This window comes from Lissotriton vulgaris, chromosome 2_1 (genome assembly GCF_964263255.1).
Source record: "Lissotriton vulgaris chromosome 2_1, aLisVul1.2, whole genome shotgun sequence".
NCBI lineage: Eukaryota > Metazoa > Chordata > Amphibia > Caudata > Salamandridae > Lissotriton > Lissotriton vulgaris.
This window is the reverse complement of record NC_141687.1, coordinates 1,828,249,764-1,828,263,094: the sequence shown is the minus strand read 5'-3', so window position 1 is coordinate 1,828,263,094 and position 13,331 is coordinate 1,828,249,764. Positions and strand designations below refer to the sequence as shown.

The window sequence follows — 13,331 nt, the reverse complement described above, 5'->3', positions numbered from 1 at the left end:
TCTTTCACACCTTAGTCAGACTAAGGTGCTAGGCAGTTGTGAGCGAGAGACTGCAAATTCCATCCCTCCTCCCATCCCCCATCAGGGTGGTGGTATTTTTCGAAGTTACATTTCTCATAGATGTAATTAAAATCCGACTTTACCATTACGTGGGTTTTTTTTGTGTAAAATATTTCTTTGAATGGAGTCTGTGGCTAGTACAGGTCAAAAGGTATATATGTGTGTAATCTAAGCTTTGACTTTTCCTATGTGTCAGCTCCAGCCTGACTAGTGGCCATGTCTTTTGGGCCACTCAGAGGGAAACATGCAATTTCTAATGTCAGGCGTGTCCACTCCTAAATCTTATGCACCTTACCTTGTGGGCAGAAGGATGAGCTTAGAGGTGACTTATTTAATATTTGGAATCAGTTTTTCCCACCTGTCAGAAGGGTCATTTTGACAGGTCTATGCAGTGGGGTTTAACCTGATGTCGGGCTGCACAAGGTATGTCTTGAAGCAATGTTTTCACTGCCACTGTAATGGATGGCACTGGAAGTGTTGTAGTTCAAAAGTGACATTTACCATTCTATGCTAGAGTTACACCATATACTATGTCTTCATAGCAAAGTTAAATGTTCCAATTTGGTCTAAGCCAGTTTCAATATTTTTTAGGGGTCAGAGCACATACATTAGGCACTAGAAAGCAGTGTTAGAGTTCAAGGTTCCCAGCAGGCGACTTCCCAAAAGAATGAAAAATGGGTGTTGAGAACACAAAAAGGCATCGTTTTGCAACAAATGTAAACTGTGTTGTGGTTAGCACGTACCTTTGTGCCCCTAGGCAACTGCAATAAGATTAGTGACATTCCTATTTAGACCCCACTTCACTTTAGCACAATTACACTGATCATGACTGATTTTAAATTGCAAATCATTTGAATGGAAACAGCATTTCTCGATCTGGTCCCAAACTGAAGTAAGCTAACCATTGTTAGTCTATGGGGGAGTTAGCCCTACAGCGGAGAAAAACAACTTCATGAAAACCCCCATTTCTTCAAGAGCTTTTCATAAAAGGTGCTGTGGTACATTTTCAAATTCAAAGAAGGTCCACAAAAACCCTGATTAAAGTTTTTTTTATTTATTTAGGTTCACTTGTTTTATCCACCAGTCGATGGAGCCTGAGTACCAGATCCACCATACTGATTTTTTTTCTTTCTGAACTCTGCTTGGGAGTGGCAAAGAGAATCCTTTGTCATTATCGCTTAGACTAATGGGCCAATAGTTCAAGGGATCACTATGGCTTTGTTTCTTAAGTACTAAAAGTTTCTGCACCCATACAAATAAGTGGAATAATGCTTCCTTGCATGATCACTTAAGAGAACCACACATAGCTACCCAGAATGAATAGTTCTAATGTATGCAAATATAATATTTTATCTAATTTAGGAGCCCTACCACTTTTATGAATCTGAAACAAATGCCTGGTCCACCGCTTGTCATGCTTGTTGAGATTTTATGACTGTGCTCCACAATGAACACAATAACTTGCATCTCCATGGTCCTGGACTTGTACAGTTGGTCACACACACCTACAGTAGTTCTTTCCCCTCACCCATAGCAACTGTGCTGACACTTGCACCTCCGCCAGATATACACTTTCAATTTCCCACTTCATACCTGCATAGAGAAATACCTCAGAAAAGTTGTTGAGAACAAAATTAGTTATGTGAAAATGGGTTGTTCATAGCGTCACCTAATTGAATTCATTGTAGATGTCCTTGTTGGAGAACTGATATTACTAGTAAGTAACTTCTTGTAGTGAGAGTAAGTGATCTGACCCACCCTGTTTTCTCGACCAAGTAATCCATGGCTTGCTCTAAAATATCATGCTTTGGAAATCATAAATCAAAAATACAGGGAAGAGGGGGGGCAAGAGAGAGAGTACTTTTGCACTTTCAGAAGACCTTGCAGTCTGGCAAAGATTTTTGGCCTAGACTGGCATCTGGCATGTTGAGAGGCAGATGTAAACCATGTTGTTTGACCACTTGGAGGCTGCTAGCAGCCCCAACTTTTCACTAACCTGTTCAGCATGCTTCCTAGTCTGATTTGAGGTGATCTGGGTAGAGCATGGTTCGAAGTTGGCTATCCCTCTTGGAAAAGCCTGCCTAGAGCACTACGCTCTACTCGCGTGGGTAGAAGAGCTGCTTGCCCACAGGTTGAAAGTGTGAAAATGATCAGTGGGAGATGGTGTCCAGCAGAACAGAAGTTAAAGAAGCTTACAGCTCACATGGGCGATTGGATGGTCTAGTCCTATTAACCTCAAGGTTAAAATGCGATGGGTGAGGGATGATTATGGCACTGGGGAGATGTGACTGCTGGGTGTGAGATTGTGTGAGTGAGCTGTGTTAGTGGGTTGATTGAAGCCAGAACATCACTACATCTGTTAGTGTCAAAATGTCTTTCTCCTTGATAACGTTCTGAAACGGTTTCCCCTTCAGTAAAAACCTGTCCACTTCATTGAAATAAAAATGTCCCACTCAGAGGGCCCGCTGCCTGCACCCTCACACTACTGGTGCAGCAGTGAGTACTTCAGAGGGGGTTGTGTGTTTTCTCGGAGTGCCGTACATCCTGTGCCTTCAGCGTTACTAAGACTCGGTCTGTTCCCACATAACATTTTCATATTCCTTTGTCAGGTGGAACGTTGGGAACACTCCTGTGCGGAATACTGACTTTGTGTACGTGGTAGTGTATCCTCTAGCCACACTATTCTGAGCTGTAGCTGTAGAGTTTGCGGCTGCCTGTTCACCTGCTCTGTCTCGTCTTGAGACACTGGCTCCAAGTCAGCTTTGCTTTTCCCTTAGTTGCTCGTGCATGTGCCAGATGTACAACAGATCCTTTTTGCATGCGAAGTGCATTTGGTGCTGGCGCAGATGAACACCTTGTGCATAGCTACACTTTATATTCAATATTTATATGCAGCAGGTTGGGTGCTCCTGTTAATCTGAGTATGTAAGGGTCTTGTTGAAGGGAAAATATAGTATGTTAGTTTAGCACTTGTATCCAGTAAGCTTTTGGTCTGCTGCCCGTTCCTTTGCATTTGCTGAGGGTTTTTATTTTTTTAATAAACTTTTTAGATGTTTTTTTATATAAAAAAAACAGCATCTTGATACTCCGGTAAACTGGATTCTAGATGGAATTGTTTTACTTTGACTTGTTCATTTATGGATTAATATGCCAGTTGATAATCTCACTTGCTGTCCAGAGATTATGGCTTTTGTAGGTGTTTTCCTGGTGATAATGCTATTCTTGCACCACAATGTTTTATGCTTGTGATGACAACAGACCTGTATGTTTTGACTGTGTAAGTTTTAGCTGCTCATATCTTTCATGGTAGCTCATATGAAATCTTCTATTTTGTATTTTCTTGGCATTGGTACCCAAGACATGAGTTGCATAGTTCTACAGTTACTTTTGCCAAATGAGCTGGGAGGGGAAGCCTTTGGCATGCTACTCGCAGGCACTGAATTTGCTTCGATTTGGCCTCCAATTTTATTCTTGCATATTGTGCATGGTCTCCAATTTTTTTTGAAGGACATTGTTCTCCTATTAGCAACTGCCTGGCTCATTCTCTGCTAGATGAGGATTGGAACCTGAACTTTAACAAATTTCAAGTGATGCATGGATAAGTCAATTAAGTATTGTTTGATTAAAGGCCTTTCCTTGACTAACTTAAATTCCGGTAACACCTGTCCTGTTGGCATATTTGTGTCAATCTTAATACCATGTGCAAACACCCAATTGTTGTAACAGAAGTGTGGCTGAGTATTTGTGGACATCACCTCTTTGTCCTCATCCAACCCTTTCTAAAAGTGTAATATTTTTGCATGTTTATTTTCTTTGTAAATGTACGTTTGGTTGTATCTCACCACCTGCTGACTTTGTTCTCTTAATGCAGACCTCCGCAATCTAAAATCCTGCGTGAGGATCAGAACCATAACATGTACATTGCAGGATGTACTGAGGTGGAGGTGAAGTCTACTGAAGAAGCATTTGAGGTATTTTGGAAAGGTAAGCGAACGAACTGCATTTAGGCAGTTAACACTCGGACTGCATTGCGCTTTGGATTTTTATGAAATCCTTGTTTCGGTGCCTGAGAAGCCATGCATTTCTATGTAAAATTGAAATGCTATTTTCCTTAGGTCAGAAAAAACGACGCATTGCGAACACTCAACTGAACCGGGAATCCAGTCGCTCTCACAGCGTCTTTAACATCAAACTGGCACAGGCACCACTGGATGCTGATGGTGACAATGTCATGCAGGTAATGACTGTTATTCCACATCATTGAAGGAATATTAACTTCCTCTTCAATGTGTAACCTATTTATATTCATCAGCTATAACGTATACGTATTAGACTCAAGCCTGCAAGATCTTTGTAAATTGATCCATTTTAGTTATTGGCCACATCCCCTCCAGTCAGATGATACTCAACTGGTACCCTTTGTTACACTGCAAAATCAATAAAACTACCACAAGAGCCCCCCCTGCCTAATGGCTGACCAGCTCATCTCCTGTGTCGCTTGTCACTCCCACAGCCATGACCCCCATCAGACTGTAGTAGTAGTGAGGTGTAAAGGGGGGAAAAGCAACTTCTCCAATGTCAGGGTATCTTTCATACATTCACGTGCCTGAATCATTCCCCGTCGTCGTTGTGGGAGTCCCACGATACATAAATAACAAAGTAGTAAATAGTATATTTCCATAGGCTATTATGGGAGCAACCATAGACTCTCTAGTCTATTAGTCTCCTTTTACAACAAGCATTTACAATGCAATGGTTTCGCCTTTTGAAAAGTTTGAGCTATTGGCATTGTAAATGACAATTTGTAGTTATGTGTTGGTTTTGAAAATAAATAAATAAATGGCATTGTCATTTACATTGCCAATAGCTTAATCTCTCGCAAATGCGAGACTTATAGCATTTGCAATGCAATAGGTCGCGTATTTACGCGAGTTTGTGCTAATGATATTGCAGATAACAATGCGTTTTATTTATGTTTCAAAAACTAAAACATAAATAAAAGTCTCTCACACTGCTGTCTCTCACACACTTCTGCCTCTCACACACCATGCTCTCCCACACACCATGCTCTCCTTAGACTCACACACCATGCTCTCCCACACACCATGCTCTCCCACACACCATGCTCTCCCACACACCATGCTCTCCCACACACCATGCTCTCCCTAGAAGACTCACACTGCTGTCGCTCTCACACTGCTGTCGCTCTCACACTGCTGTCGCTCTCACACTGCTGTCGCTCTCACACTGCTGTCGCTCTCACACTGCTGTCGCTCTCACACTGCTGTCGCTCTCACACTGCTGTCGCTCTCACACTGCTGTCGCTCTCACACTGCTGTCGCTCTCACACTGCTGTCGCTCTCACACTGCTGTCGCTCTCACACTGCTGTCGCTCTCACACTGCTGTCGCTCTCGCACATGCAGAGAGCCCCACGCACATGCAGAGAGCCCCACGCACATGCAGAGAGCCCCACGCACATGCAGAGAGCCCCACGCACATGCAGAGAGCCCCACGCACATGCAGAGAGCCCCACGCACATGCAGAGAGCCCCACGCACATGCAGAGAGCCCCACGCACATGCAGAGAGCCCCACGCACATGCAGAGAGCCCCACACACATGCACACACACACACACACATGCAGAGAGCCCGACACACACACATACAGCAGCTAAACGCTGAGCAGCAGCTAACCCCTGCACAGCAGCTGAGCTACCCTCTGCATACTAGAGCGAGGCAGGTGCAATGCAAGAGCGGAGCCTTTGTTTTCATCACCTCTGTTTCCACACAAGTCTGCAGAGCACGACTGCCGCCCTGAGCACTTTAGCACAGTAGCTAAAACCTGCACAGCAGCTCTCCTCTGCATAGCAGCTAAACTCTGCACAGCAGGGCGAGGCAGGTGCAGCGCAAGGCTACGGCACTCATTTCCACTCAGACACCCCATCTATTTCTACACAAGTGTGCCGTGCACTGCTGTCTTCCTATCCCTATCTGACAGCAGCATGGCATCACTCCACCATCAATAGTTCACCCCACATTCTGGAGGCAGCTGGCTACTAGGCTGATTAGTGCTTTATGGTGGTCGACGCTAGCTCCACACAAAGATGCCTCCAATGTGTCCACGGACATTCCCCAGCCCTTACGACAGTGCACGTCGCGGATGGGCGGGGAAAACTGCAGCTGGTGCAGAAATAGTTCATCAGAGTCCCAGGAGCTCTGGTGATAAGATGGTCCGTGCTTAATAGTGAGCATTGCTGCAAAGGACAGCATCCCGGGACCCTTAGAGTAGCAGTTAACCCCCTCAGTACACATGGAGGCTTGGATGGAGAGCCCGTGCTGGTACGTCAGTGCCTGGGGGTGGGTAAGGTGGGTTTAAGGTGATCGGCACTGTTTTCACACCAGCACGCACCTATAATGTATGGCTACCTCAGGACCGCACACACAAGTTAACACCTTTAACACACAGCAAGGCTGTGCCGGAGAGCCCCTGCTGGTTCCTCGCTAGTTTACCAGATCCCCAGGGGCCTGGAGACACGGTGGTCAGTGGCTGAGAGAGGCCGGCCATGTCCTCATAAACACGACCCCAACGTTTCCCCACAAGCGGCTTTTCACTCCGCTCTTCGCAGACGCACAAATATTACATGATGGGAAAATGAACCGGGCGCGCCCAGAGCGCTGCTCGCCAGACAGCAGCCCGCTGGCTACTCAGGAACAGGTAGGACTTCGGAGCCAGGAAGTCATCCGCTTAAAGCCCGGTGCTCCTGAAAGATGCAGGATGCATAAATTATCCATAGGCAGCCGGCTTCACCGGACAGCCAGTGGGCTGCACGAGCCGCTGTCACACGCAGTTGACACCCGAGCACTGTGCACACTGCGCGCTGAACGAGCCCGCACTCTATCCACACTGGCACGCATACTAACACCAACCAACCAGCAAACCACAGCAGGTGCTTTATGTGTAATCAACTCCATGGTGTGTATGCATTTTCATTCCAGTCACCCTGTTTTTTACTCAAAGGTACAGGGCTTGAGGTGTACGCGCAAAGTACATGCGTCGATGCTATTATTTCCCCCAAAAGCAAAGTCCTGCTCTTTTTTAAGTTACTGGACAGCCCTCCACCTTTCCCGAGCCGTGTTTGCACACAGATTTCTTGGGCACCCTCGTACGTGACGAGCAGGGCATCCTTAAAACGCAGGGCCAATCCTAGCGCGGCCCAGGGGGGTGACGTCAGCATTGCAAGGACACAATTCCTGGGCCCGCGGGGGTGAACTGTAATACAAAAAAAGTACGAAGCCGATCCCGACTGGTGCTCACAGTTACACTTTTGCAAGTTCCTTCCCCACACCGACACAAACAAGCCGGCTAACCTCATTATAATAAGTTAGGAACGCATCTTCCGAGGCGCCAGAAGAGCCGCCAGCTCCGAGAGCCGCCATGTTCGCCGCAGATACTGCGTCAGCACACGGACAGGGGGCGGGGGCAGGAACGGGCTCACGGACAGCGGGAGGGGAGGGCGGTAACGGGCTCACGGACAGCGGGAGGGGAGGGCGGGAACGGACAGCGGGACATCGCACAACCTACCCCTGCAAACAACACTTCCAAAATGGCGAAAACAAAGCTTTAAAAAAAGAAAAAACACCGCCCACTGCCGCATGACGATCACAAGGGGGCGGAATGAGTAAAAATCGCGGGAACGCCCACGAATCTGCTCCGACAATGACGGACAGATCTGTCTTCCAATGGCTAGCCTCCATTTATGGAGCTAGCCAATGGAAGAGAAGGCAGGACAAAGTGCACATACTGTGAAACATAAGATTTCGCCTGCGCGACGCTGCTGCGCAGCGGACGCCAGGTGAAACCTAAAAGGACCAAACTGAAAGCCTAACCAATCAGCAGCCAGCACCCTCTAGCACCTTCCCAAGAGAGGCTGAGTCCCTCAAAACTTGCTTGTGGAGTTGTCTGTTCGAATCAACACAGACAACCCCTGTATTCGAGGAAGGAAAGCCTGAAGAGCGAGGAAAATAGCTTTCAATTCCAACCTGTTTATGTGCATTTGTCGCTGAGCCAAGGACCCCTTCACTTGTAGGTCCTGTAAGTGTCCTCCCCAGCCTTCCATAGGAGCATCTGTTGTTACTATGTAATCTGGAATGACTGGAAGAAAAACATTCCTTCTATTAAAAGAGTAGCTGAAGCAAAATCATCATCGTCCATCAGGACTGCCCCAACCCGGCTCACGTTTAGAGCACAGCTGAGGACAAACCTTTTTAAAGAACACTACATCATGATGCAGTAACAGTCCACTTTAAGTCTTAGAAAACAACTACACCTCCAGTGCCACATGAACTATCTTTGCCTTTGACTTCGCACAGCATTACACTGACGTTTGGCTAGATTTCCACTATACCATCCCTCCCTTAGTCCCTTTGCTCCTTCTGTCTGTCCATCCATCCACCCATCTACCCTCCAGGGGTTTTGGTGAGGGTGGCTTAATACCTAGTATAATGCCAGTCTGATGTTGAAAATATACCTTGCATCCTTTTTACTGGTATATGGTTTAATAGTTTCTGGTTTGTTACTTTGGTGGTGAGTTGTTTTGGAAAGTTTGGAATCTCGCTCTTATGGCTAATTGGACTTCTTAACGTTGGTGATTTCCTTTGTTTAATAAAAAAAAAACATTTTCTTTTATCCCTAATATATCTTGGGGTGTTATTTGTCCCTCTATTCAGTTTTGATGAAAAGCCATAAGAGTGAAACCGTTTATCTAAACTCTTGTCATGACAAATTAATTTCTTGCCTCCCTTAGGCCTTCAGTCTGCATTTTTATCTGCCCCTTTAATTCTATTTTTTGGGTGATTTGGGAATAGAAACTACTTGATTTCAGCAGAGTGCTTTGAAATCTAAAAAGCACAAATTGCAGATTACATAAAAAGATCTTGTCATCTTTGCTTCCTCTGAGCCCACCCAAGACATTCTGCACCTGCCTTAAAGTTGTAGACTTCTAGTCATGGTGCGGTGCCAACTGCACAATCTAGATGCCAAATCACCTTTAAAGAGATCTTCACCAACTTAGTGTCTTGCTACCAGTAGGGACAAGAGAAATGCCATAAAAGCTATGCAGTCAATGGCTTGTATTTCTGTACTGTTGACTGTAAGACAGTAAACAGAGACACTATCAATAGGTAGCACTCCATCAGTGAAGCCAGGCCCGCTGTCGACATAGGGGGCTTCGTCGACAACAGGGTTCTCTGTCTAGGATAGCACCATTGGTGACTAACTCTCAGTCTTCGCCTATGTAGCTTCCAGCAGCGAGTTCAGTTTTGATGGCTACTATATCAACTAGCAGCTCCTGTTGGTTACTTAATCACCTGCTTCACATGAGACCGTAATGACTTCAGCATTGCCACAAACACTAGTTCCCTCCATGACGCCACTTGTACAGTTAGCGTCCCTGATTAGAATGGCTTCCAAGCCATCAGCGCAACTTTTGGGTGATACTTCCTTTGCATCTGTGCAGAAGTAAGGATTTTGTGATGACACTGATGGTGAAGACAGCCAACCTCATCTATTTAGATGACCACTTGTTTTCTAAAGCTACCTCGTGGGCAGAGGGACCTCATTATGCTGAGTGCCCTGTTGAGTAATTAATCTGTGATCCTTTTGTGTACACGGGTAAGAATTTGAGCAGTGTTTTCAATGAGACTTCCTTCATGCATTCATCTAAGACGTGATTATGACTAGGTTGATGTCTTTGTGATCCTGGAGTGCTGACCCTGGACTCTCTTCCCTCATTCGTATGCCTTGCCTGGATTATTTGAAATAAGATTTTTCTTATTCAAACAGGAGCGTGAGCAGATCACAACAAGTCAGCTTTCTTTGGTGGATCTGGCTGGAAGTGAAAGGACGAACCGCACCAAGGCTGAAGGCAACCGGCTACGTGAGGCTGGTAAGTTCTTTATTCAGTGTGGTTTCTCTTTGAATTGTCAAAGGCCAGAAGGCGTACATAATTACGATTTTAGTGTTTGTTAAAAAAAAATCATATTTACAACCGAAATCTCTGGGGTGCCTAAACAGTCGGCTGCTGTCCTTTTTTGTGCTGCATATTTTGTATACCCTACTGCTCACTTAAATGTATAAATTGGTTATGAACTTCATGTAATCATGTTAGATTTACAAAATTGTATTTGTTGTTGCCACCACACTTGGTAGTCTCAAGGAGCTTCACAAAATGAATGGTGGGAGAGCAGTACAACAAGGATCGCAATGGGCAATATTTGGCATGGATCATTTTTTTTAAACAGTGTGCAGTGGAATGAGTGTATGAGCTTTAATATTTTTATTGTATTGGTATTAACGTATCACAATAATTCCACTGTATTGCATGTGAAACTACAAATAACCATGTTTTCTAGACACCCCAACAATGCAGAGGTATCCTCAAACCACGGTATGAAGGTAAAAGCAGAAGTCATCTCATGTATGTGAGGAAATTAGGAATCCAGTTACCCTAGATGCCAAGGTTTCAGATTGTTTGTGTGACATTTTTACAATTTCAGTGTAATTGAGTGACCTTCAACAACTAAGTGGCACTTTCTCGCGCACAAAATCAAGCAATGAAGACACGGGGAACATATAAATATCAAAAATTACACCCATTTGAACATGAGAAACTCTTAAGATCTTAAAACTTCTTCAAAGCATCAGAAATGAAAGGGCACTGAGGGACCCAACTGTACCAAGCTTGATGTGAGAGCCCCAGCCCAGATCTCCGCTTCCTGCTAATAAATTATCATAATTACTCAGTCATCGCAATTAGCTGACTTGCGGATGCTGAGCGCTGCCCAGCCCGCCGCAGCACCTGGCAAGCCTCAGGAGAGTGAGAGGCTTAGGCACACAGGTTATAATTTTTATTAAACGAGTTTAGCTCAGCTACTAGCTCTCGCAAATAATTTACATCGATTTGCTGAGCGGTCCACCTTAGAGTGCTTCATTGCCCAGCCTCGCAGCCACAACACCAGCTGCCGCCTAGCACTTAGCCAGTCACAGATGCGCTCAGGCCCCACTTGTAACTTTACTTAGGCTCATGATGATGTGTTCTAAAAGTACATTAAATCTCTAGCGATGGCACCATGACTGTATGGGCCACCCACAGCGACGACTCCCTCGGTATGGGCTACTGGCCGCAGACCAACCCAGGACTAGACTACAAGCGCCGTGGCATTTATCATCATGGCTGCTGGACTGCACTGTTGTGCAGGCTGCTGAGGTTGCATCACTCTGGTGGCGTTCGCGGTCTGGGTCGGGTTGCAAGTCTGTATACATCATTGTGGCCGTGCGGCACAACAACTCGCTGTGAGCGGCGCTGCCACCCCAAAAAATTCTGCGGTTCCCAGCCACTCGCTCGCACTGCAGATGGCCAGCCCCACCTATAGGTGTATGTGTGTGACATAGTCCATGTCTGTCCTAGTTGCCTCTGTGGTACCCATTGGGCACGTTTTGCAGACTGACTCGCTCTCATGATGTCAGTGAATCTGAATGCCACGGAGTTCGGTTAAAGTTGTTACATTGTAGCCTAAGCCAGTCCAGAGCGCGCTGAGCCAGCCCGACGTGTGCGGCAAGAAACACTGACCGTGCGCTGCCAGCTTTTCGATGAATCAGTGGTGCTAATTAGCAGAACTCCAGCTTGACCACTTAGGAGTCTCTATAAATGTGTGACTGCATTTTAGTGCGTTGATGTGGCGCACCACACAGAAATGCATTGGTCTAACACCTGATGTGTAGTACTTGGCAGGGCTGGCTTACACAATTCTTGAGCATCCCCTGGCGCAAGGAGGTACACTTGCTGAGCGTATGTCACTGATGGATTCTGTAGTTGTTCAGGATGGCATTAGCTTGTCTGGAGAAACCACCAGACTGTTTAATATTTTACTGTGTGTCTTGAGAAATGTGATCGTCGTCTGCCCGTGGAATGACTAACTTCATCTTCAGGGACCTGTTCATCACCACATCAAACCGTGTTTGGGATGGGGAATGATTAACAGAGACAAAGACTGTCTTTGGGACAATGGTACTGTTCGAGGCATGTGGGCTGCTGAATTCGAATCTGTGCATAGATCGCCGCCTAGTGTTGGGTCCGGATGATTGCACATTGTTGTCCTGGAAGAGTCTTCGAAGTATCACGAGATAGGTGGCTCCTCCCCCGGACTACAGTGCGCATGGGCATCCTCTCCATCCTCAGATTGTTTTTTTCCGCCATTGGGTTCGGATGTACTTTCTTTACTCAAGTTCGGACGCTTTTCTAAAGGCCAAAAGGCCTTCGGGGTCGTCGGTATTGTGTTCTCGATCGGTGCAGGGTACTTTGATCCAGTTCTTTTCGAGCAGGACGTCTAAGAGAGCCTCTGGGCCTTTTCGACACCAGAGGCCCGATCATCGATGGAACGGAGCCTGTTCAAACGATGCCCCCTTTGTAACTCTAAGTACCCACACATCGATGTACACCCAGTGTGCAACAAGTGCTTATCACCGGAGCATAATGGGGCCAACTGTCTAGCTTGTGCTCAATTCAGGTCGAAGAAGACGCTTAGGCTTCGACGCGCAGCAAGGCTGACTATGACTAAGCCAGCGCCCGACCCGGTGAATATCTTCGATGAAGAAGACTATGAGGTCGTCGAGACTGAGGATCCAGAACAGCAGTCGGATCCCGGTTCGGAGCATGACTCCACCTATTATGAAGACGACTAAGAGAACGTCGAGGATGAAAACGTCATCGAGGTAAGGGACGACGCATCACCCATCGGAGCCGTCGATGACCACTCAAGCGATGAACCAGGCCCAATAGTGAATACGGGGCCCGGAACACACACAAAGACTCCCAAGGGCTCAAGTCAAGGCATCGCCAGAAGGCCTTAGTAAAGATCATGACGAACATTCTATAGCCCCGCGACTCGGCCCGGCTAAGAATATATCACACGAGCCATCAGTCGAACTAATTAAATCGAAACCGAAAGCCATCGAGTCGAAAACGAAACCGCTGAAGACAGTCTTCGGATCGAAGAATTCGAACCGTTCGGATTCGACGAGGAAAAAGTATTGACGACCCTGCGGGGTCACAAATAAAGGGTGTCGAGCCGAAGATCGGTGTGCTGAAGTCGATCACTAAAGTCAAGCACGTTGAACCGACTAGGTCGACGTCGACTGACCGCGACACAAATAAGGGACTCCAGTCTCGGAAGGTTCTCGATCCGAAGCAACGAGTCGACAGGCCACAGCTCGT

At 46.3% G+C, this 13,331-nt stretch overlaps 1 protein-coding gene across 7 annotated transcripts in view; it reads left to right on the top strand.

Moving 5' to 3' along the window:
• KIF23 (kinesin family member 23) overlaps nucleotides 1–13,331 on the top strand; it is a 208,610-nt gene that overhangs the window by 82,465 nt on the left and 112,814 nt on the right. For 4 of the 7 annotated variants that reach the window (XM_086957943.1, XM_086957945.1, XM_086957940.1 and 1 more), the window contains exons 8-10: nucleotides 3,932–4,044; nucleotides 4,176–4,297; nucleotides 9,902–10,004. In XM_086957943.1, the coding sequence (XP_086814069.1) occupies nucleotides 3,932–4,044; nucleotides 4,176–4,297; nucleotides 9,902–10,004 (338 nt within the window). Of the gene's footprint in view, nucleotides 1–2,669; nucleotides 2,712–3,931; nucleotides 4,045–4,175; nucleotides 4,298–9,901; nucleotides 10,005–13,331 lie in introns of all 7 variants that reach the window. The other 3 variants (XM_086957944.1, XM_086957941.1, XM_086957938.1) reach the window with 1 other exon arrangement.